The sequence below is a fragment of the Sturnira hondurensis genome, unplaced genomic scaffold, assembly GCF_014824575.4.
Source record: "Sturnira hondurensis isolate 20B ecotype Veracruz unplaced genomic scaffold, ASM1482457v3 Scaffold0018728, whole genome shotgun sequence".
NCBI classification, from domain to species: Eukaryota; Metazoa; Chordata; class Mammalia; order Chiroptera; family Phyllostomidae; genus Sturnira; species Sturnira hondurensis.
The window spans coordinates 13,973,263-13,998,196 of NW_028091359.1; the positions used below are offsets into that span (position 1 = coordinate 13,973,263).

Sequence of the window (24,934 nt, forward strand, 5' to 3'; positions counted from 1 at the left end):
GGTCCTTGTCCTGTTTATTTTTGTGTACCCAGGGCCCGGCTGCGTACTGGACATGTAATACTCACTCATTAGATGTTGAATGAACTAGAGAACGCTTTGTCTTTCATGTCGGAAACCTTTAATCATCGTAGCTCCTTTGATACATTGATCACGAGTCACAGAACTGTGTGGTACAATGAGAATCAGAGCCTCCTGGGAGGGCTAGTCCAGCAATCTGGCAGGAAGACACAGGGATGCCGAGGAGATGTCTGCCCGTTTTAAAAGCCAACAAATGGGAGAATTAGGATTTGATTCCAAAGGTCACGTTCACTCCACTAGAGGACAGGGCCCACGCCTGGGCACTATTTGTTTTTTCAAGTATTCAAAGACCAGCTCCTGCCTCTGGCATCGAGTCCCTTCTACCTAAACCCCCAAAGCAGTGTCCCTCATAGTGCCCTGCCCAAACCTTCCCCCACCTTCAGACATTGTCCCCTGGCGCAGAAACACTGGCACCACCAGCAGAGCATGCATTCTTCTGGCACAGAGAAGGCAAACCGGGTTCATCCCACACCTAATGGCATCAGAATTGTTGGGCAGGAAAGAACTAGGGGACCTGGAGGGGAAGCGGGTTGCGATTGATCAGTCACATCTACCGAAGACCCAGGAAGGAGGGTAGCCTCGCATATGCTGGGGGCTGCCAGCCATACCCCAATTCCAATGTCAAGGGAAGCCATTGGATTAAACTCTTGAAAACCCTCTGCATTTGTGAGCCTGCGGTGCCTCTGAACGTTCATGGTACAAGCTCTGCTACTAAAATCACATGCGGCTAAACCTCTAGACCCCCCTTGGGGAAGAATGAGAAGTCAATGACACTCTCTGAGAAGTTCCCAAAGAAGATGAAATATGTTTCAAGTGCAAAAAGAGGAAATTGGTAACAGTGCAGTCTGAGAATTTCAGTGCTGTGTGGGTAGTTACTTATTTGACCTTTTCTTGATCAGCTTTTATGATCAGCCTACCTTGAGACTGTTTTTAGCTGTGGCTTTAATTGGAACATCTGCTTTTTCTCTGTAAACATCATAAACCATCATTTGGTTTTCACTGATGCATCGTCTTCAATGCAGCCCTGCACAATAATGTGAAATTAACCAAAAACACAACAGAGCACATTGCTGGTTCCCCTCCTTTCTTCTCCCTCGTCTCACGCCGGCTCAAAAGAAGGGCAATCCCCAGAAGGTATATAGTGAGGTAGGTGCAAGGAGGGGCGCGTGTCTTATCTCAGGGTTGGCTACCCAGGTATAAAACACACTCACAGTGGGAAGGTGAAGCCCACCCAAGTGTCTGAGGTAGGTGTTGGAAACACCTAGGCAATGGGAAGTTCAGAGAAGCAGAAATATCCAGCAAAGTCAGTACAAACTTCTTACACAGGAATAGCCGAGGAACGTTCCGGAAAGCATCTGGGCACGCCACAGGAAAACTAAGTGTGCACATATTCCTATAGGTGCAGCAGGCAGACATTAGAACTAGACACAGGACTGTAGTTGTAGCATCAGGCAAGCAGCTATAAAAAAATGTGTAACAGGGGTCATGAGCCCAGAAGTCACATCCTGTAGAAGCTCAGAGTTCAGAACTCAGGTGTAGAGTCCTTACTAATAACAATCACATTAGCTAATTTTATTAAGTGACTACCCCCTGCCTGGCACTTTATCCATTGTCTCCTTTGTAATCAGAACATAGACTAAGACGTGCCCTGCTGTGGGGCTCCGAGCCCCAGAACAGCCGAGTGTGGCAGGACTCGGTGCCACCTCCCGGGGTGTCTGGACCCTTGTGTCCTGAACACCCTGCCCCCAGTCTGCTTTGCTGGGGAATTGGAATGGGCTGGACAGAAGGAATGACATCAGTAGAATTAGAAGCAGGGAGTGAGGGCAGCAGAGACGAGTGGTCATGGGACTGTGGGCAGTTTGTGGCCACACTCTATGCATTTTCTGAGCTCTGCTTTCCTTGAAGGAAAGGGCGCCCCTCCTGAGTCCTGCTCCCCACAGCCAAGGCTTCACTCTTCAGAGTCAGTCTTGGCTGGCTAGAAATGTGCCCTTCTCATTAATATGTGTATGAATGTGCCCTCCACATTAATATGTGTATGAATGTGCCCTCCACATACACGGGCCCTGTTGAGGGCAGATCAGAGACCCAGGCTGGGGCCTCTAGGACTGGCACAGCTTTCCTTGGAGAGAACCATATGCCACCTCTTCTTAGTCACTGCATCTCTGTCTTAATAAGTATCTACTCTCTGACAGCTAAGCTCCATTATTCACTGTGCACATTGTATGGCACATAGTAGGTGTTCGACCAGGACAATGTAACTCAAAAAACTGCATTCTTCCAAAAATCCTGCCTGCCTGTTAGTACAGTTTGTAGATGTCTAGCGAGAGGTATCAGGTTCTGGAAGCGGAAGGGAGCTAGGCTGACAGGCAGACAGGCACAGCTCAGCAGGCAGCCAGAAGCCTAGATTGGCCCCACTGGCCTTCCCCACGGCATCAGCATGGCCCTGCTAAGACCAAGAGCCAGTCCAAGGGATCTGCTTCAACCTGCTCCATACCATTGGCGGCACCCACTGCTGTCCCTGGAGAGAATTCTGCAACAGCCCCCACATGCTCCCCTCACTGCCCACCAGGCAGCTTCCTTCTCTGCCCTCCCCCAGCACTTGGCATCACCCAGCCTCAGTCTGCCTGGCCAGCCTCCCTACAATCTGGTTCCTCACAGGTTGACTCATCTCTGCATCCGCAATGCCTGCGATAGTGCCTAAAACACAAAAGGTGTCCGTAGATGTTCACTACACAAATGAATGGATGAGCCACAAACGCAGTCCCAGATGGAATGGCACCTCAGATTCAGTTTATACGGCCAAACAACAGCACTTTCCCTCCCCTGCTCCTGCAGGTCTCCGGCGAGATGCAAGCCACACACAGGCACGCTCTCTGCCTGGGCTGAAGTTTCATTTGTGGTTTTTTTCCTACAAAGTGTTTTCAAACCACCGTAGCCCTTTGGATCTTTACCCTAATTGTACTGGAAGGTACTCTTACAAGCATTTCCAAGATGAGAGACCGAGGTCCAAAGGGGAGGAAAGGTCTCCCCTAAATCAGTGAGGAGCCAGCACTGGAAGCTGGGGCTGCCTGGTTCCCAATTCCACACCTGACTTTTTCTTTTGCTCAAACACCTCCCATGAAGTGCCTACTATGTGCCAGGGGTGGGGCCAACTATGGGCATCCAGAGAAGAAAATTCTCTGCACAGGAGACAGGCTGCGGAGGGCTTCCGCAGAAAGAGCAACTACGCCAGTCGCTGAGTCCCGTCGGAAGCCTCCATGGAGCCCACACTCCCACCAGCCAGGTGCTGTCCAACTCGTAGTTGGCCCCCCACATCTGAGGCGTCAGGAGCAATCCATCAGCGGAGGTCTGGCCTTTTGAACAACTTTCCAGATGAATGCCACCTGGAACGCCTTCAGCTCTCCCTCTGACTCCGTGAGCCGTCCTCCAAAAGAGCCTTTGCTCGCAAAATGTTTGAACTGAAGGCAAACACGCAGAATTACTCGTAGCTTTGGTGCTATTTTCCCAGCTGACAGAGTTTCAGTCACTCGCTGCTCTTTTCTTCCACATTGCACTCACACACCTCCTCCTTCTCCCTCTGAAGCTGTCTCGACAGCTGCCCAGCAGAGAAGGCCTGGGCTGCACTTCAGGCTTGGAGAGAAGAGACCAGAGGGGCCCCTCAGGGAAACTGGCACAGAAATGTCACATCCCAGCAGATGGGTACAACGGCATGGAGGACGAGGGTCCCGTTTCTGTGTCCTACATTCGGGTAATGATAAGCCTTCTTCTAACAGCCCAAATACAAATGGGAATGTCAGGAGAACTACTCCTGGCTGTAGAAACTTGGACAAGGCATTTAGCCTTTAAGAGCCTCAGTTTCCACATCTGTAAATTGGGGAGACTAACATCTACATTGATGGGTCTTGAAAGATAGAAGGTGTGTGAACTAGTGTATGAACCAATTCATGGTCAATGCTCAATAATCCCTCGTTCTTCCCTTTCCCTCCTGAAAAGTAGCCTCTAGGGAGCGTGGTATGAACAATGTCCTGAGAGAGATGGGGCCCCTGGTGGACAGGAAGGGACAAGTGCCCCTGGGGGTCTCTCATCTCCTTTCCCAGGACAGCACCCGCCCACATGGAGGTGCTTTTATGGTTGTTTGTAGAGATTGTGCTTTTAATTTTATTTTGGGGAGCTTTGTGAGGCGCAGGCATGCAACGGGCCTCGGAACACAGTAGGTGGTCAACAACTCCTGGCGCAGGAATGGATGATTGAACGGACAGGTATTTTAATGATATGATCTTCACCATCAAAGAGCTGGCTGTCAATGGCTCCTTACACACACACCTCTCTGCTGCTTTTAATTTTCAGGCATAGTAATTGCAACTTCAGAAAACAAAAAGGCAGATTCATGTTGTCTAGTGGACGCCTGGTAACCCTTTTGACAGACGTTCTCACTTCCCAGTTGTATGAAATGTGTTTGAGGAGTTAGAGAAAAAGCAAACAAATGAAACTAAGTGGTTGGCTTTGACATGCATATTATTTTGCAAACAGCCTAATGAGAAATTTTAGTAACTCAATAAGAAGAAAGCTCAATCAACCAGGGGGAGGAGGGTGTTGATTTTAGAGGCATTTTAGAGCAGTACAATTTCATTCCCTTCAAGGGAAGTAAGCAAGAAGAGACAAGAACCCCACTGCCTAGGAGAAGCCCACAAGGTCAGAATTAATGAATGGCTTTCAAGGTTTGAGGCTTGCAGGCCCAGCTGTGTGCTGGTAAGTGGGTATTTCAGCGGTCCTTAAGGGAGCTTATATGTAATTTATTTTCTTAAATAGATACGTGGTGTAGAAGTGTTGGTTGCACTATTGATTGGACCAGAAAACTGTCTTTGTGAGTACCAGCCTTTCCTAACCTTCCCAGCAAGGGCTCCATTTCGCATTTCTGGGACCCCATACGGCAGGTCACCCCAACAGGTCACGCTGAGCCCGGATGCCGCATCTGGGCCAGGAGCAGTTGCCGATCTTTCTCTCATTCCTGGATGCAGTGCCCTGGGGAGAGGGGCCTGGCCATTACCCCCAGCCCGTGGCACGTGCCAACAGAAGGCTTTGGAGGAAGAACATAGACCCGAGTCATCAGACCCGGGTCAGATCTCAACTCTGCCCCCACACCAGCTGTGTGATCTAGGGCAGATCACTTCACCTCTCGGGGTCTTAGACTCTCCACGGGCAAAAGAGGTGTTTGGGCAATAACATTTTTGTGCCTGCGTTCTCCCAGGATTCCCTGACTGTGAGACATGCCTCCCCGACTACCAAGTGAGAGAGCTGGAGTGTTAGCAAAACAGCAAGCCCACCTGCCAGGAAGAGAGCTGGTTGGGAAGGGGTGTGGGTGTGAGCTGCAGCTACAAGGGACAGCAGGTGAGGAGCCCGGGCTTTAGAGTTAGGTGAAGATTTGATTTCTCTGGATGCCCCACTTACCAGCTCCGTGACCTGGCTCAGCCACTCTGGGACTCAGTTTTCTTACCTGTACAATGGGGGGGGATGATAACCTGACGGGGCCATTGCAGAAATTAGTGGCAGCACATGTAAAGCGAATGCCACCCCAGGGAGGGCAGCAAAGGCAGCTGGTGACTTCAGAGCTCCACTAAGAGCTCCTGGAGGGCAGTGGGACCCTCCCCCTGTGCCCACGCCCGTGTTTCTCTGATTTAGAATGTGCCCACTTCAGACTGGTGGTGTCTATTCCCTGTGCCAATAGCAGGACACAATGCAGTTGTTGGAATTTAAATCTAGATTTTCACAACGGGTTGTAGGCATCACAGCATCTCCCTCTCCTACAGAACTTTGTGGGCTTCTAGCAACAGGCTTGCCATCATCAGGAAACAAGCAATCAGTGGCACCTGGTGGTTTTCAAGGCCTCTAACTACTTCAAGATGAGCTTGCTGTTGTGCAGATGTAAAGAGACAGGACCCCTCAATACTCCTCACTCTTTAGTTCGCCTCCAACCTCCCTGCTCACCCAAAATGCTTACCTGTCCTGTGCTGAAAAAGAGAGACATAGTAACTACCTTAGCCCCACCCCCACCACTGTGGATTCATAACTAGTAAAGATATTCATGTGATCTTGCAAACAAATCAACTTTCCTGCTCACATTTGGGCCCTACAAGCACACAGCAAGATTATCTTGCCCAATTTGCATGTAAGAAAAAGTAGAGACTCAGGAATTATCTGTTTCTTTCACTCTAATTTCATGGGGCCATTGAGTAGTTGAAGCAGATGCCGTCTCTAAACTGTGATGCAAAATGTTAGCAAGGAAGATGACCTTCATGCCCCATTTTTACCTCCAGATCCCGCATCACTCCTGGAGATCCAGGTTTGAAGCGTGCACCATTAATTCTTACACATCAATCCCACCAAGGGCAATTCTAGACTCTCGGCAGCCTTGCAGATCCAGCCCTGCCGGTTGCAGTGGGGTTGCCAGCACACCTACCTGGAGAGCAGAGAAGCGCTGGGGAGAATGGCAGGTTTGAAGAAGCAGCGAGCTCCACCTAACAGTCTGGACTTAAATGAATTGTTTTCTGACTGGGTGCGATAAGGCATAAATTTGAAGCACATCATCATGCCCCGAAGCGGGGAAGGAGAGCTGAGTCTTAGCCCAAGTTTGTAGCAAAACCTCACTGTATGTAAATAGCCCTCAGGCTTTTGATGTGGAGTGCAGAGGAAAATAATCCTCTCTAAAAAGCCAGGCGGAGCCGCAGCTCCGTGGGGCGCGGGCAGGCGGCCAGCCGAGGGTGCCCTGCTGTGTCTGAGCCCCTTCTCCTGCTCCTACGAAGATGAACTGTCTTCGTTCCTGACAGGGTTATTTCCTCTAATACCTTGACAGAGAAGCAAGCAAAAATGCTTCGGCACAATTAAGTGAGAAGGTGAGAAGGCCACGGCCGAGAAAGGGATGCAAGAGGAATAGGACAGGTGGCGGCCTGAACTCCCACCAGAATCAGGTCAGGCTGGCTGGCCAGCACCACAGGGCGCCTCCCAGAGGTGGGCAAGGGGGTGTGAGCAGCAGCACCTTAGAGCCCATTCGTGTGTTCATTCAACAAAACAGACACAGTCTCTGCTTTCTTGGGGCTTCCAGTTTAGTGTAAGACAGGACCAACCAATCAGCTAGTTGCATACGTCGATCTGCACCACAGAAGAGAAAAGCAGGGGTGCGAGGTTGAATCGCAAGGACTCCCAGTTTAAATGGAGGCTGGGAGCAGGGGGTGGGGTGGTGAAGAGAGGCCTGTGGGGATGTGGCATTGAAGCCAAGGCTGGAGCACAAGTTGGCCAGGCAAAGGGTATAGGGAGAACATTCTAGGCAGAAGAAACAGTATGTAGAAAGGTCCTGTAGGGGAAAGAGCGTGCTGCACATTTCAGGAGCTGAAGAGGCCAGTGTGTTTGGTATGGGAGAGGGAAGGAAAGGAGGCCCAGCTGAGCCATGGAAGCCCAGTGAAGATTTGGGACTTCGTCTTAAATGCACCGGGAAGCCACAGAACAAGGTCAGGCGTCTTAATGGTGGTTCTGACTTGATAAAGAACTTTGCTCTTATAGCCCTGGCGGGTGTGACTCATTCCCAGTCAGGGCACATGCCTGGGTTGCAGGCCAGTTCCCTAGTAGGGAGCATGCAAGAGACAACCACACACTGATGTTTCTCTCCCTCTCTTTCTCCCTCCCTTCCCCTGTCTCTGAAAGAAAAAAAAAAAAGAACTTGGCTCTTATAGACTGTGACTTGGCCATCTCTCAGACACGGCTGCAGTCACCCTCCAGTTCCCTTCCCTGCCACTCTGGTTGCCACCACCCCTCACCAAGCTCTGATCTGCATCAGTTCATACGTGGTAACTTAGCACATTTGCCCCAGCACCTATCCCCATGGGAAGGGAGCAGGAAAGGTGGGGCTGACAGAGCCACCTGAAGGAGCTGCCACCAGGGCTTAGGATGAGGACCAGGCCTGTAAGGGATCATCAGGGACGGGAACCAAGTCTCTACACTCCCAAGGGCCTGTCTGCTCCCTTCTCAACAGGGAAAGACTTTGATTCACAAGGTTCCAATGCTGCCAGCCCAGCGCCTGCACAGAGCAGACACTTAGGGATCCGCTGAAGTTAACAATGCTCTAGATCCTCCATCTCCTCTTATAAGTGGGGAAACTGAGGGAGGCTAGTATAAAGGAAGGAACAGGTTGAACTAGGAGTCCATGTCCCAAATGGATACATTCTTGCTGCCTAGCCATGAGCAAGTCACTTCCTCTCTTCCAGGTTTCTATTTCCTTTCCTATGAAGTCAGGTGGGAGGAGGAAATGACCTCCAAGTCCCCCGTCAGTTCCCGTGCCTTGTCGTCACCTTCAGAGGCACAGAGTGAGTCAATTGCTCTATCAGAGCCACACAGCATGGTTGTGGCAGGGCTGGGGTCACAGCTGACTCCAGGACTAGACAACATGTTCTGACCCCAGCCCAATATTCTCAAGTTCAAGTACCAAATGGAGGGGGTGGGAGAGAGGCCTAGAATTTGCAATGATCTAGGGCTATGCCGAAAAGTACTTTTACTTATAAATCTCTTTATATAGATAGAAAAATTAACCATACAAACAATTTCTGAACCAAAAAAAGTTACTTGGTGGGTTTACAAAGAGAACCCTCTACTGGAGCACTCCAGATGTGCTCAGCCCCTTGCATTGGGTGTGCTACCTATGAAATTCCATCATCTGTTCATTACAGAGGCCGCCTTGGGGGCCAAGTTCATCAGCCAAGTTCAGTGACTATATACAATGGTGATGATGAAGCTCCGTTCTTTGAAAAATCATGTACCAGCTGTCTCCACCACGAAGCTGAAAGAGTAGGGCTTGTCTGTTTTGAAATAGGTGCCAGGGACTCGGAGCCATTTTGTACAATGGGGGAAAATGCAGAATCTGTTGTTTTGCTGACGCTTCCTACAGAATGTGAAAGCAGGGAGTAGGGCTCATTCTTCTTTGAAATCCCCAAACCTTTGCCCATAGTTGAACATGTGCATATGAATATTGATTGGCTGATAGAAAAAGCGAGGCAGAAAAGGAGAGTATGTGGCGCAGAAACATCCCAATGACACAGAATCAGGACAGCACCCCCAGAAAGAGCACGTGTGTTAGAATCAGACAGACATGGATTTGAATTCCAGCTTCTCTGCGTAAGAGCTGTGTGACCTTAGATGAGTCACTTAACCTTTCTGGGCCTCGGCTTCCTCATCTGCACAAGGGGAGCGGGATCAGCCACCCGTGATCACAGTTGTAAGGGTTAAATGAGGCAGCATCGGTAAGCATCTAACAGAGGGCCCGGCACACGGTACAGGCCGCTCTTACATCCTTCCATCCAGCCATCAAGATCTGCATGAGAAGAGCAGCCTCCAGCACTCGTACCTGCTACTTACCTGCCCCCGAACTGAAGGACGGGAAACCAGAGTGTGTCCATGCGGCTTCCACAGTCAGGAGAGGACAGCGCCATGGAGCGTGGTCAGGGAGGCAGCCCGGGCCCAAATTTCACTGGCTGCAGGAATCCAATGCAGTTGGCCTGACTCTCTTCCAGCCAATTTTGCCAGATGTAATTTGACTTCCACTCGAGGTTCCAAAGCAGTTATGTAATCATAATAACCACAGCATTTGGAGAAAGCTTTTATAGTTTCAAAGCACTTTTGCATGTATTACCTCAGTTGATTTTCTCAATAACCTTGAAAAGTAGCTAAGGCAAGGACTAGAACCGCCTTGTTGTAGGTGGAAAAACTGAGGCTCAGTGGGTTTATTTAGTTCACCTTAAGTCAGACATCTAATAAGCGGCAACATCAAACTTGGACAAAGATCTCTGGATTCCTTGCCCTGGGCTTTTCCCGCACCATCACATCTTTTCTTTGTCATTATGCGTTCATCACGCAAAAGTGGGCTAAGCACCTACTATGTGCCAGGCAAGGTACTAAGGGTGTGGATTCAGACATGAAAGGCAGAGTCAAGTTCAGGAGAGATGTAGGAGCAAACCACTCTGTAGCATGTGATAGCTGCCACGGTGAAGGAATAAGAGGAACAGTGAGGAGGCAGTAAACTAAACTTGATCCAGGGCTTCAGGAAGGCCTCCTGGAGCAGGCAGTGCATTGATCCAGTCTTGGAGAACAGCTGGAGGTTGCCCAGGCAGAGCCGGAGGTTGTTCAGGCAGAAAGAGAAAGGAGAGGAGTTCCAGGCAGCGGCAGCAGCAAATAGGAAGCTACAAGTGTGCAACCAACAGGGCACATCTGGGGACGCTGCAAGGTGTTTGATCTGGCTCCACCCACCCAGCCACTCACTCACTCACTCACTCATTCATTCATTCAATGCATATTTCTGGAGCACCCCCGTGTGCCAGGCACTGTGCTAGCCACTAGGGATAAATACCTCAGGAGGTGTAGTTCCTGAGCCCACAAAGGTGGATTTCCTAGTGGAGTTCCAAGGATTCAGGTGGGAAACAGTAGCTTGGGTAGGTGGAGGCATCGAAGAAGGCTGGGTGTGGAGGGCCTGGATTTTAGCCTCAGGGGCATGACGAGCCCTGGTGGATTTTAAGCACGGGATTAACAAGATCGGGTTTGCATTTCGGAAAGAGCGAACCCCAGTTAACTTAAAGGGTGGGCTAGAGAAGGTCGTCTGGAATCCAGGAGCCCAGCTGGGAACCTGCAGCCGCCCAGGCAAGAAAGGACTGGCTACGACAAGGTTCTAAGCTACAGCAATGCAGAAAGCAAAAGGAAAAGTGAAAGAGAGTTGTACAGACAGTGTTGACAGGCCTTGCTGGTTAATTGGATGTGAGGGTGAGGAAGAGGAAGCCTGGACGGCCACTCTGAGGGTGTGGCTTGAGCCCCTTCTCAGGTAGTGATGCTATTTCCTGGAGCCAGAATGTGAGAGAACCATCTGGAGGATGGGAGGCCTGAAGAAGACTTGTTCCCATGGGGACATTCTGAGTGTCAAGGGTCTGGTCTGTGTTACCCCCAAGGTCATGCTTATTAGGCATTGGGATCAGCGTGTCTGGAGCCCAGAAAAGATCTTGGGGCCAGAGGTGCAGTTTGGAGCGTCAAGAGCTTACTAACAATGTTTGAGACTTGGGCATGGACAGAGGGAGCACACAGAGGGAGAAAAGACCAGATCCTACTGCAACAAATCCTTAATGGTGTCCAGATTTGTTCTTTGATGCCAAAGCGCCACTGGGCAAAAGTCAGGCCCTTAGCCAGGGTGAGGAATCATTGGTCCCTGAGAGGGGTTGATTGTGATGGGTTGTGGGGACTTTGGCTTGAAGTCGGATTTCTGGGGTCTCTTCAATCTCCAGAGCCCAGTCTGAAGTCACCCATGTCCTTCTCTCTCTCTCTCTCTCTCTCTCTTCTCTCCTCCAGGTGTTTACAAAATATGGGAAGTGTTACATGTTTAACTCAGGCGAGGATGGCAAACCTCTGCTCACCACGGTCAAGGGAGGGACAGGCAACGGGCTGGAGATCATGCTGGACATTCAGCAAGATGAGTACCTGCCCATCTGGGGAGAGACAGGTGAGCCGGGCACACGGACCTGGGCAGTGGGTGGTGGCGGAGGGGTGCAGGACTTTGACAGGCTGGTTTGCCTCCCGTGAGCTGTCTTGGCCCACCCTGTGAAGCACGGGGTGGCGGCGTGCTGATGAATGATAAGGATGTTCCTGGCATGGGCTGGGATGAGTTTCCTTGGATTTCACCAGATGAGAGAGGGGCAGACGATGGGGATATTAGAAAGGGAAGGCAGGCAGGGTGAGGAGAGGGGTTGGGAGGAGGCATGGAGAAAGGTTTGAAGCAACAAGCATGGTTGGGCAGGTGACTGGCTCGATTTCAGGAGACGAAAGGATGGACCAGCCCCTTCTTCTCCCAGCCATATCGAATATCCCAACCCAGCTAGGAGGCCCAGTGGAAAGGAAAGCAGGGTCTTCTTGCTGGGGGAAGGGGGAGGGGCTGTGCAATGTTGGAAAGCCAAAGGGTAGACACTCAGGGACCCGACACCATGCCTGTGTGAGCCCCTGGGGGCCCAGGTGTGTACGGGCTTTAAAGCTTATTTCCTGCATTCATTTATTCATTTAATTATTCAACAGATAATTCATTACACCAGAGTAAGGACCTTAAGCTAAAAAAGATGGAGTCCTTGGCTATCACCTGGAGGAGAAGACACATGAGGAGGGACAGTGACCTCCACCTGGCGGCAAGAGAAGGAAAGTTCAGGGAAAACATCATAGTGCATGGGCCATTTCAGTGGGGCCTAGAGGTTATCCTGCATTATACAGATGGGTTCTCATGGGAGGAGCACAAGAAGGTCAGACGGAGGAGACAGCAGTGTGAAGGCAGAAGCAGAGATGGAGTGATGTAGCCAGTAAGCCCAGGATGTTGGCAGCCTCCAGAATTCTACCAGGTGGAAAAAGTAAAGAGGTGCCCAAGAGTGGGACCATGAATGCAAAAGAGACCAAATAAGACTAATGCTGTGTTCTGGGCATAAGGTTAGGAGTGGTGACGGGGCTCAAGGGATGGACCCGAGGAGAGGCCACATGGGGCAGGGGGGTAGAGAGAAGAGAAGGTTCAAGCAGGAGGGAGACCCTGAGCCCTCAGGTTGGAGGTGGGGGGTGGAGAGCAGTGGATGGAGGCTGAGCAGCCCAGCCCCCACTTCCTGCAGCCAGTCCTTCCCATTGTGAGGCCCAGCCCTATCCATGACCGGGCCTTTCAGGTTTCTGAGGCAGCAAAGGGTTCTACCCCAGGGGTGACTGACTGCAAAGTGCAAGCTCTCTCCCCACCACCACTCTCTCCCTTCCTCCCAGCACATCTCACTTGCACAGCCTGTCCGAGAGTGGCAGTGTAGCCACTTGCCTGACCTTACGGGGAGTTCTCCTGCTCCTTCATCACACGCACCCTTCCGGCAATGCCTTCTGGCTGCGCACCTCACCCTCCAGACCCTCTGAGCCCCATCTGCTGCTTGCTACTAACGAGACACTTGCTGCCTCCAACCCACTTTTCTAAATTCAGTGCCCCTCCTCTCTAGGAAATGGGCAAACGTTTGGGTTACTGCCAGGCTCTGGCTTCCCTGCATGTTGGCCAGCAGGGCCTGGTTCTCCAGAACCTCCCAGGGTCAGCCTGTGTCCTGTGACCACGGGGGCCTGTAGATAACCCTGGGTCTTGGGAGCTGAATCTTGGTCCAAAGGGAGACCCTGCCTTATAAACACCAGAACATATCTGCTTATTGAACCGCCTGTGGGAAAGGAGAGCAATGAGGAAATTAAAAAGGAGTCTTTGGAGACTGGGCTGACTGTGCCCCACACTAGGATGTCCCCTCAGCCGAACATCCTTGTGCAGGGAGCACCCTGGAAGTGTGTCACTGATGACAGGCTCAGTCACACATGGACCTGGCCAGTATGTTCACAAAGGTGCCCTGTGGATGTCAGGATTTGGGGATGTTACATGTTCTAGGAATAAAAAAAAAAACCTGGGAAACTCTGATTAGATAAGTTAAACACATTTATTCATTGCAGGAAGTCTTTAATATGCTACGTCATGCATCCTCCAAGATACGAATATTGCACGAGCATTTATCTCCCAGAGGCCTCTGAGTGCAAGCCTTCTTTCTCGTGGAGAAGCTCACAAGACAGAAAAAGGACAGAAAAGCTGTCCTAGACTGTAGAAGCGCAGATGTCATGGCCAGCATTTTCTAAAGGAAATTAAGCTGAAGGCAGGTGGGAGGTTGTTAAAAATGAAAATCTGTGTAGATGCCTCTGAGAAACTTCAAAGAGAAAAAAAGAAACAGGCAGTGGGTGATCTCAGTTGCGCATGAGAGAAACAGGATTCAAACAGGCTTAGGCATAAAAGGAATCATATTGCCTGGAATCCAAGACAAGGTTCAACAACCGAACAGCAGGAGGGCAAGGACGCAGCTCCAGAAACAACTGCAACAGAGGGCTCAGGCCCCTCGCACTCTGCTTCTCTGGCCTCTCCTCTCTCTGCATCCCTTCATTCTGTCTCACTGGAGACAGGCTGTTTTCACACATGTATTTTTTTTCACACATGGTTCCAAGTAGTTTTATATTTTACACATCCTACCACCAGCGAGAGACTGTTCTGAGTCTCTTACTGAACCAATCCCCTATTTAAAACACACACACAAGGGAGAGAGTCATTGGCCCAGGTCAGTCAGGCGCCCGCCCCTGGACCAATCACTGACCAAGGAGTGAGTTCATGGAGGGCTGTGAGAGCCCTAAGGAGGCTGGGGAGATGGCAGCCGGAAGGAGTTCCCAAGAGACTGTCTCATGAATGGCGATGCTGAGGGAGGTAGAGACCGGGGTGAGGGGAGAGGGTGAGTTACATCTGAGGAAACCAGAGCTGGTATACAAGGAGCTCTTTAATAAACTCAATTTCTGGATAAATAGGCTCAAATAGGACCCTCCCTTCCTCATCTCCCTCTACCCTTCATTCATCCCAATGCCAAACAACATTCTTATCAAATATTATCTCCTTGGTTTCTCCAAATCCTAGTATTTTAAAAAATGAATTTGATGCCATCTGTTTAAACAAAGGAATTACTTGGAGAGTCTATGCTCTAAAAGAATGTATATCCGCCCCCTTGGTAGTCCCCTCTGCCTCATCACTTCCAGTTCCATCCTCTTGTTTACGTGGCTATAGCCACACTGGCTTCCCTGTGGCTTCTGGGACACTCCAAGAACACTGTCACTTTAGGGCATCCGAATTCTTCACTCCCTCCTCCCAGAATCCTCTTCACTTAGACTCACGTGGCTAACTGTGTCCCTCCATCAAGTCATTGCTCAGTGAGGCCTCCCTTGACCACCTCATTTAAAATTGCGCCCACCCCACTCCGCCCCTCTCCTATCTGCTCTGCTTGTCCTTTTCTCTGTGACATGTGTCCTCTTCAAGTATTCCATGCAACTTACTTACCGGTTTTTTCCTGTCTATCCCCTTTTACTAAAACATAGGCTCCAAGAGGTTAGGGAACTTGGATGTCTGGCTTACTTACATACATATATACCAGGTTAATAAATGTTTGTTGATATATTTGTCAAGAGAGAAAAAAATTGCTGTGTGCACCGATGGGGCCAGGATGAGGAAGACACTGATGTTAATGAGCTACTGTGTGCCACAAACATTCTATCCCAAGAATCCTCCCAGTTACCCTGCTAACAAGGATTATAATCCCCATTGAAAGATAGAGAAACTGGAGCCCGAGAGGCTGCGTGAGCTTCCTAAGAACACACCCCAGGTTAAGCAGTGAAACCAAACTAAAAACCCACTTGTGAACCCCAAGGCCATTCTCCTTTTACCACATTCCTTTAATGTTCAAAATGTGATTGTAAAGGCACTACCATAAAAATAGCTCAGGGGGGGAAAGGTTCAGGTGACATCTTTGAAGAGAGAATGGCATATAATGATAGGTCTGTTATGTCCTTTTCTATTTTTTTCTGGTTTTTTTTTTTTTTTGCAATAGCAGAATCTTATATAACAAAAGCTTCGGCACAGTGCCAATATATAAAACAGATGAAGGCAGAGCTACTCCAGTTGAACTGGAGACGGGGATCCCAGTTTGATTTTTCCACGTTCACTATGGCCAACTGCGGGATATTCCCTAAGGGCAACCCTAAGGCTCCAGCAGGGACTGACATTATTGGGATGAAAATTGAGTAGCATGGTTCTGTGTCTGTGTATGTCACAGTGACCAACACCAAACACTGTTCCCCCTCTTCCGCGCGGGGATGCTGAAAGCAGCACAGACCTGTCCTCTGAGCTCCAGAGCCTCAGGGAAGAGGACAGCCTGGACATTCGGGGGCATGGTGGGTTGACCATGAGTGTTTATGGAGGCTTCCCTCCCCGGCCACACCTAAAGGGCAATGAAGGATTTATTTTTTTAAGGACAAAGTAGACTGGAGAGAAGACAATAGTAGGTATCTGTAAACTTTTAAAGATGGAAACCAAATAGATGCTAGCTGACTCAGCACAGCAGACGAGGCTGAAAGATGAGGGTCTGCACTGGGAAGCCACCTAAAGCCAAACAGTTCTCACCGCAGAAGCTCAAGAAAGAATAAGGGGTTGAAGGCATCAGGTTCTGCTGAAGATAGAGATGAGAGGTGGAGTTAAATGGGGAGGATTAGTTAAAAGCCTATAAAAGGAGCTGGTAAGTCCCCCAGGTATCCTCCCATGGCCCAGAGTAGTCAGACAAATACCTTTCCACCTGCAGCTGAAAACATAATCGAAACAGATGGGCTCTGGGCTGGGGCAAACCAGGCAAAGCCAAGGGCACGGGTGAGGTGCTGTACAGAAAACAGGGAGATGAGGGGAAACTCTGCTTACCGAGCAGTGAGACCTGCATGCAGGCTAATCCACCTTACCGCTACACAGACCTCTGGAGATACAAGCTCCGGAGCAAAGGCCCGCACACAGTGACAGTGAGGAGTCCCCAAACAAAACGGCCTGGTTGGGTCGCTCCAGAGTGAAGGCTCTTGGCAAGTCCTCCCACACATAAGGAACATGTGCAGCCTCTAAGTTTCTCTCAACTATGACTAAACAGCCAAAAAGCCAGGCATTTAAGGGAAGCTACTGACAGGAAAGAAACTAAAACCAACCAAACAAGAAAGAAACTTGGAGGGAAATAGAGATAGTGGTGAATGGCACAAGCTCTAGACCCTGGGTTCAAATCCCAGCTATACGATCTACCAGCTGTGTAACCTTGGGCAAGTTACTGAGCTTCTCTGGGCTCCAGTTCCCAAACCTGTAAAATGGCAATGACATTATTATCTACTCTGTAAGGGAGATTGAAATGAGTTAATATTTGTGAAGTACTTAGAAAAGTGCCTTAATAATATTAGGCACTGCATAAGTGTTTGATAAATAAAATAAATAAATAAGTGCAGGGAACAGAAAGAAACATCAAACTGTTTTAATTAAAATTCTCAGGAGATAAGAGATGGCACTGCATCCATAAACACAAGCTATTGAAATAAGATGCTATTAAAAAGTAACAGTCAGAGAAGTTCTAAAAACTGGAAATTAAAAACATGATTGCAAACATTTTTCAAACTCATAGAAGGATTGAAATTGAGGAAATATTTTGAAAAGTAAAACAAAAAGACAAACAGATGGAAAATGGGAGAGGGAAAAAATATGAAAATAACAGAGCAAATCCAGGAAGTCCATCATCCTACTATTAGGAGTTCTAGAATAATAAAATGGGGAAACGAAGAAAAGGATGTTGCCAAAGAAATAATGTAAGAAAAATTCCAAACTAAAGCACGTGATTTTTCATATCAAAAGAATTGCCCTGGCTGGTGTAGCTCAATGGATTGAGCGCGAGCCTGCGAACCACACGATCGGGGTTTGATTCCCAGTCAGGGCACATGCCTGGGTTGCAGGCCAGTTCCCAGCAGGGGACGCATGAGAGGCAACTATACATTGATATTTCTCTCCTTCCCTTCCTCTCTAAAGATAAATAAATAAAATCTTTAAAAAAAAAAGAATTCACCAAGTCCTGTGTGCAATAAACAGCAAAAACAGTCAGACCAAGACACATCCTTGAAATTCAGGCTAACAGAGATAAACAGAAAACCTAAAAAGTTTCAAAGAGAAAAAACAAGTGATACACTGAGGATCTAGAATCAGAATAGCCTGGGACCTCCTGACAGACAGAGTTGAAGACGGAAGCAATGCTACAATGCTTTCAGATTGTGGGGGGAAGACATTTTTTCCTAGAACAGAATTCTTTTTATAATTTAAATATAGTTGGTAGTGTATAATATTATATTAGTAATATTAGTTTCAGATGTACAACATAGTGATCCAGCATTCTTACACCTTACAATGTGGTCACCCCTTTTAATTCTAGTAGTCATCTGTTACCATGGAAACTTATCACAGTATTACCCACCTTCACCTTTTCACCCATTCCCCTACCTGCCTCCCCTCTGACCACCATCCCTTTGATCTCTGTTCATATGAGTCTGTTTGTTCATTTGTTTTCTTTTTTTAGATTCCACATATAAGTGCCTTTCCCTGTTTGACTATGTCACTTAGCCTAATGCTCTCTAAGTCCATCCATGGTGTCGCAAATGGCAAGGTTTCATTGCTTTTTATTGCTGAGTGATATTTCACTGTATATATGTACCATATCTGCTTTCTCCATCCATCTATCAAAGGACACCCAGCTTGCTTTCATGTCTAGGCTATTGTAAATAATGCTGCCATGAACGTCAGGGGGCAAACATATTTCCAATTAGACTTTTGTTTTCTTTGGCTAAGTAGCCAGAAGTGCAATTGTTGGGCCGTATGGTAGATCAATCTTTAGTTTTTTGAGAAACCTCATTACTGCTTTCCACAGCGGCTGCACCAGTCTGAAGTCCCACCACCAGGGGACAAGGGTTCCCTTCTCTCTACATCCTCTCCAACACGTTCCTTGTTGACTTTTTGGTGATAGACACTCTGACTGGTGTGAGGTTGTATCTCATTGTTTTGATTGCCATTTCCTTAATGATATAAGATAGGATTCTATATCCAGCAAGCTACAAATGAAGTGTGAAGGTAGAATTCGGTTTCAAATATATTCCAATATTCAAATATATTTAAATATATTCAAAAATATTTTTTCGATGAGAACATGTAAGTTCTACCCTCTTGGCAAATTTTATTTATGCAAAACAGTGTTATCAACTCTAGTCACCATGTTTTACATTAGATCCTCTGACCTTGTCCATCTCATAACTGAAAGTGTGCACCCTTTTTTTTTTAAATTTATTTATCCTTAGAGGGGAAGGGAAGGAGAGAAGGAGAGAAACATCAATGTATGGTTGCCTCTGGTGTGTCCCCTTACTGGGAACTGGCCTGCAACCCAGACATGTGCCCTGACTGGGAACGGAACCGTGATCATGTGGTTCGCAGGCCCACACTCAATCCACTGAGCTACACCAGCCGGGGCAGTTTGCACCCTTTTAACAGCTTCTCCCTGCTTTCTGATTTCTCCCAGACCCTGACAACCACTTTTTGATTCTTTGTTTCTGTGAATTTGACTTCTTTCTTTGCCATTTCTGTGATAAGTAACCTGGCCGACCAAATAAACCAACAAAAAAGAGGGGGAAAAAACAGTAAGAACAAAATAGTTTCTCAAGAAAGAAATAAAAAAACAGAATATCCTATAAGGCTGGGAGATGGTCACAGTCCTAATTATGTGAAAGCTGGACCCTGGCTCGGACAAAATGCCACAGAACTGTGGACGGGAGGGGGAAAGGAAAGCAAGGTTGATGAGACGCTTCCTGTAAGAAGCGACATCCTCATCTCCACAGTAGGAATTCAGTAGAGGAAATCTAAAAATTTTAGAAACCAATAAATAACCCAAGCGGTTGGTGCCTGTGAACATAGGAAAGGAAGCACCAGAAGAGACAGCTGACGCCGTTGAGAGGAGCCGTCTCCGAGGGGTGCGGCTCGGGGAGAGGCGAGAGGGGAGCAACAAACTGCTGTTTTTCATTGGCAGTCTTGTAATACCATTTGGCTCTTTAAATTATGCACATATATTGATTTGATAAAAAGAAAAATTAAATTTAAAATAATCATGAATTTTCCATGTCGCTGGAAGGCCTGAGCAAATGATGGAGGATAGCACATCTCCTATTCCCCATCATAAATGGGACACGGCAGGAGTGGATGCAGGCGGTTGCTATGGTTTCTGCAACAACTCTGCTCCCGGGGAAAACCTCTGGCCGTGGTGCCAGGTGACAAGGACCTCCCCAGAAGTACAGCTGCAGGCTCTGGCCTGAACCGGAGAATCCTGAGCACAAGGACAGGCGGCAGGCAGCTGGGATTCCGAGCCCACTCTCAGGGTGGCCTTTGTGCCGGATGGAGGATTCCTACAGGTGCCTGGAGAAACGATGCCATAAGTCAGCGGAAGAAGCCAGCCTTTTATCATCCCAAGAAGACCTATTAAGTGCTGAGCAGAACATAGATGTGCCCTCATTAAAATTCCCAGCAGGGCATCCAGTGCTCTGAGGTGAACATCGGGGGGGTGGATGAAACAGGGCCACCCCAGAGTTCATGTCTGCCTAGTCGGTAAATCGCCAAGAGCACCGACTGTGTGCCAGGCACACAGAGATAGTGATGAAAAGGCCCAGTCCAGGCTTTTAAGTAGGGATCATCTTGAAGCTCCATTTATGTGGTACATGGACGTTTACTGATCCAACAGCCTTTATGTAAAATGCCTACGGAATGACAAGGCAGTCACGGTCTGGTCAGGGACATGTAAACAAATGTCATCAAGTGCTGTGACAGAAGAGGAGAGACGGAGCACAAAGGAGGGGACAACAGGTTCTACAAAGGAGGAAAAGGGTACCTCAGAGGAGGCTTCGGAGGGGAAATGACCTTTGGTCTTCGTCTCAGGTGGCTAGGTGGTATGTGGGAGTGAGAGGGGGTGTGGGTCCCGGCAGGTGAGAGGCCATGGAGAGGGAGGGCAATCGGGAGCAAAGGCCAAGAACACCCTGGGGTGTCCTGCAGGAGCTGGATCTAGGGATGGGACCTGGGGCTGCAGAGGCGGTCAGAGATCAGGTCACCACAAGCCTGGTATGTTCTGCTAACACGTAGAGATGTCCTGCCCAAAGGGTAGAAAACTCTGCATCGTAACCGATGATGCCCAGGGGCCTCACACTCCGATGTGAGAAGCTCTGAGCTGGACCACAGTCCCCCGCCCTTCAGAAATAGGAGGATGACATTTTAACATCCAGGTATTTCTCAGACATCACCCCCACATGAGCACCATCATGCTTTTTTATATTCATTGATTGAGAAAATAGTCACAAGAAGTTGCTATGAATTCCGTAATGCTTTGAATGATTTTGAATTCTATAACCTCATCGCAATCTATGTACGTGATCTGTTCAGCAATCTGGTCGTACCTAACTTCCTGCACCAGTGGGTGTAAACAGAATTTCTATGAATAGAATCTTCATCATCCACCAACTTCCCCTACAATTTCAAAGACATGGCACTCCCGATGGCTTTTCAAGGGTGGTATCTCCTGCGTGCCAGTCGCCCACCCAGACTTAGCAGCCTTCTTAGCAAATGATTTATAATCTCTGAGCCTGAATGCACTAGGAAAACTCATTTGAAGAATCCCTGGAATAAATCTTTTTGTAATGAGATCAGCCCCAACTCCCTACAGGGTGCCTTCACTAATGCATGTTTTGTAAATATTCTATTTACCAGGGATATGTTAAGTGTAGCCATTCTTCTCTGTTGCATATCTAAGACCTAACATTAACCATCTCCTTCCCCAGCACGGGTGCATCACTCTACAGCACAGAAGGTGCATCGCCTGCATGCTATCCTCTGGTCCTCGTGCGCACGGTCCTATGACATAGACAGAGCAGATCTACCATTTAACAGATCAACCCGTTTAACTAACAGATGTGGCAAGCAAGTCTCTGAGAGGCCAAATGACTTTCCCATGATCTCAGGGCTAAAAAAGTATCCAAACTTGGAAGTCAGTCCCTATCTTCTGATTTGGTCCTCGGCTCTTTCCACCAAGAGCTAGTGTTCCTTAAAAAGGAAAACAGAAAAAGTGGGGGAAAGGGTTGCTTTGGGTGACACTCAATATAACATGTGTTTGCTGCAGCGTGTCTGGGGGGTCTTTCAAATGCTTGTGTGTTCGGAGGCTCTGCAGGAGGGGCCTGGGGTTTGCAGCCCCCACCAAACTCTGGTGGCCACTCGATAACATCTGCTGGGTCAGGAGCTGTTGGTGTGAATACTCTGCGGGATCCTGATGCTGCCCTGAAAGGACGTAATTGCATTCCATCCAGCCTGGGGATGAACGCTGATTTTAATTCCTCCAGAAGCTTGCCTAGCCTCTAAATGTCATCCATGGGCACTCAAGTATGAGCGTGTGCATCTCTGTGCTGGGTGTGGGTTTTCTTACCTGGGCACACCGCTCGACTGGGCCTGTCTACCAGGGGAAGGTCGGACACAGAGGACAATACATACATCACACGATTTTAGCTAAGTAGCAATTTATGGATTCTTTGGTTGTCTGTAGAAAAATCGGACTCTTCTGGCTTGATGTGAGTGTGGAATGGCTATATCTTTTGTTACTAAATCTATTTTTCAGGAAGTTCGAGTCAGATGCAGTGAAGTTAGGAGACTTGTACTTGGTCCCCAGCTCATAGAATTTCAGAGCTGAAAACAACCAGAGAGATCAGCACCCCCTTCATTTAGCAAGGAGAAAACTAAGGCTCGGAGAGGCAATATAAATTACCCGAAGTCACACTGCTATTAAGCAGTGGGGCTGTGAGTCAGACCTGGAGCCCACGCTTCCTGATGTACTGCTCCCTTGCTCCTCTCCTCACAGCCCCACCTCAGCCTGCTTGGGTTTCTCTGTGAGAGTCAAGAGAGCATGAAGGGCCAAGGTGGCATCCCTGGTTGTCCACCCAAACAGCATTTGGCAGGACTCTCAAGAGCTAGAGCTGGGACCTCAGTCCCTGTCATTGTCACTGCCGCATGCTCAGTGAGCTTTCCACTCAACTCTGAGATGAGAGAAGGTAGGCGGCCAAACCGAATACAAATTAAATTATTCTTCCCCCTTTATTCCTGTCCAGCTTAGAAACTTATGGGCTTGTCACCTGGGACCACTGTTTCTTCTGGTCAACTGGCAAAGGGCAAAGGAGGATCAGGAATCAAGGGACCGGGTTCTTGGGCTTTACTAAGCCACCACCTGTCATGGGGCCAGTAGGTACCATCTTCTCTGTGAGTCTCAATTTTCTCACCTGAAAGATGGAAAGTTAGTTGGGTTTTAAAAGTTTCAAGGGCTCTCCTAGCTCCAAAATTCTGTGCATCCATTAATCACAGACCCTGGGCCTCTCCTTTACTGTCTCTTCTCCCTCCCTGTTTCTCTCTCCCTCCCCCTCCCTCTCCCCCTCCCTCTCCCCCTCACTCTCCCTCGCTCCCTCTCCCTCCTTCTCCCTCTCATACATACACACACACTTTTCAGTCCCCAGGAAATTTCTGTGCCACAGCAGTGAGTCATTAGTGGCAGCCTGAGAAGGCACTTGGGGATGGGAGAATGGCCCAGTGATGGATAGGCCCAGGCCCTCCCCTGCCTGCAATATGGAATAGACACTCTAGGCCTGTCTCCCTAATCATGGGGAACAGTGAGGCCCCAAGGACAGGTCTCATCTCAGCAAACAGCTCCCCAGTGGATGAGCCACTGTGATTTCCTGATCAGCAGAGACCAGGTAGAGAGCAGTCACACTAGACAGTAACACCCACTGTGTCCCTTTAGGGGGCCGTCACAGGCAGGCTTTGTTATCCCTGCTCAGCCCCTGTGAGCTCTGGTCTCAAGTCCCTACCCAGCCACACATGAGCCTATTACTGTCTGCTGCTTCAGGATGTGACAAAGGGTCCTGCGCTGTCATGACGTGGACCCCACTTGGCCAAAAACTCACTGTGGGACCCATACAAATCTGTCACCTTCTCAGAATCATTATTGCTCATCTATACAACCAGGGGCAGAGAGGAGGATTCTGTGAGTCTCAGAAGTCAGCCATGCAGTTTTGTTCCCTCCAACAGCACTTACTGATTGAGGGCCTACTGAATGCCAGGCATTATGCATATAAACCTAAATAAAACATCGACTCTGTCCCCAGGGAGTCTCTCAGTCTTAGCGGAGAGAAAGTTACAACTAACTGTGAAATGGTAAATACCAGGTGTGGGGACACCCAGGAGGGAAGGCTTCTAGGAGGTGGTGACAGTGAAGCTGGTATGGGTCAACCAGATGGAAGGGAGAACGGGCCTGCATTGCTACTGCCTCAGAATGCCTGGCTCACTCCTTGGAGAAAGAGCTACGCCATCTTTGCGTGCCAAAGGTACGCCCACCTTGACCCCACCCAGTGTGGGAGGTGGGCCCCTGGGAACTTAAAGGCAATTGGCTGTCCTGGGGGAGATGAGGAGAGGGTCCTGAGCCCCACCCCATGGAAGCCTGGCCCAGTTGAATGTGTCCCTGGAGGCCTCCAGCGATGCAGACACACTGGTCAGCTCTAGTGGGGGAGGTTAGCATGGACACAGAGGACTCTATTGGTCACAGTATGTACCTCAGGTCCTTGGAGGGCTGTCAAGTGGAAGGAGGGATTTTAGGAGCAGGGATGAAATCTATAAGCAGGCAATTCTCCACTGAATGAAGGATGAACTCTGAAAACCGTGGCTATCCCTGCAGGTAGTGAGGTCCCATCCCTAAAGCTGCTCAAACATAATGGCTGTCCTTCAGTGAATGGTGTCAGATAGGGGCCTCCTGCTGTCTCTCAGGAGTCCCTGACTGGGGACTCGACCAATCAGGACCCAAACAGGAAATCAACAGCTGCCAGATACAGGGCAATACAAGGAAAACTATTCATGAAGGACTGTTGACAAAGGTGTGGACAAGGCTGAGGAAAGGCAATATGGGATGGTGGTGTGTCCCGGGCCCAGTAGCAGGGAGAACCACCCCAAGGGAAAGAGAGGAACAAGCTGGTACCAGAACCCAGATAGGAGGCAGTAAAAAGAGTTCCCCCTGGTTTCCCAACCCAGAGCTGTGGTCTTTAAGGATGCATGCTGCTAACCTGTCATGACCCAGCAAATAAAGTTGAGGGACTGAAGATCCACCCTGACCCTTCTCTGGCCCCTGGTTTCCTACCTGGGCCACCATTGGCTGGATCCTATCAAAAGCGGAGGGCACAGGAGCCCATCAGTGCAGTATCGACCAGGGCAGCTTCCAGGGAGAGAGCACAGTGACGGGGAGTGGCCAGGGGTCGGACAAGCAGAAGCCGTCATGGACTGAGATAACCCCCCACCATGCAGCTGGCATCCCTTCCACCCTCT

At 49.0% G+C, this 24,934-nt stretch overlaps 1 protein-coding gene across 1 annotated transcript in view; it reads left to right on the plus strand.

Moving 5' to 3' along the window:
- Positions 1-24,934, plus strand: part of LOC119003581 (acid-sensing ion channel 2-like) — an 873,668-nt gene that overhangs the window by 844,041 nt on the left and 4,693 nt on the right. Inside the window, exon 2 of the mRNA XM_037070037.1 lies at positions 11,449-11,599. Within this exon, the coding sequence (XP_036925932.1) occupies positions 11,449-11,599 (151 nt within the window). The remainder of the gene's footprint in view (positions 1-11,448; positions 11,600-24,934) is intronic.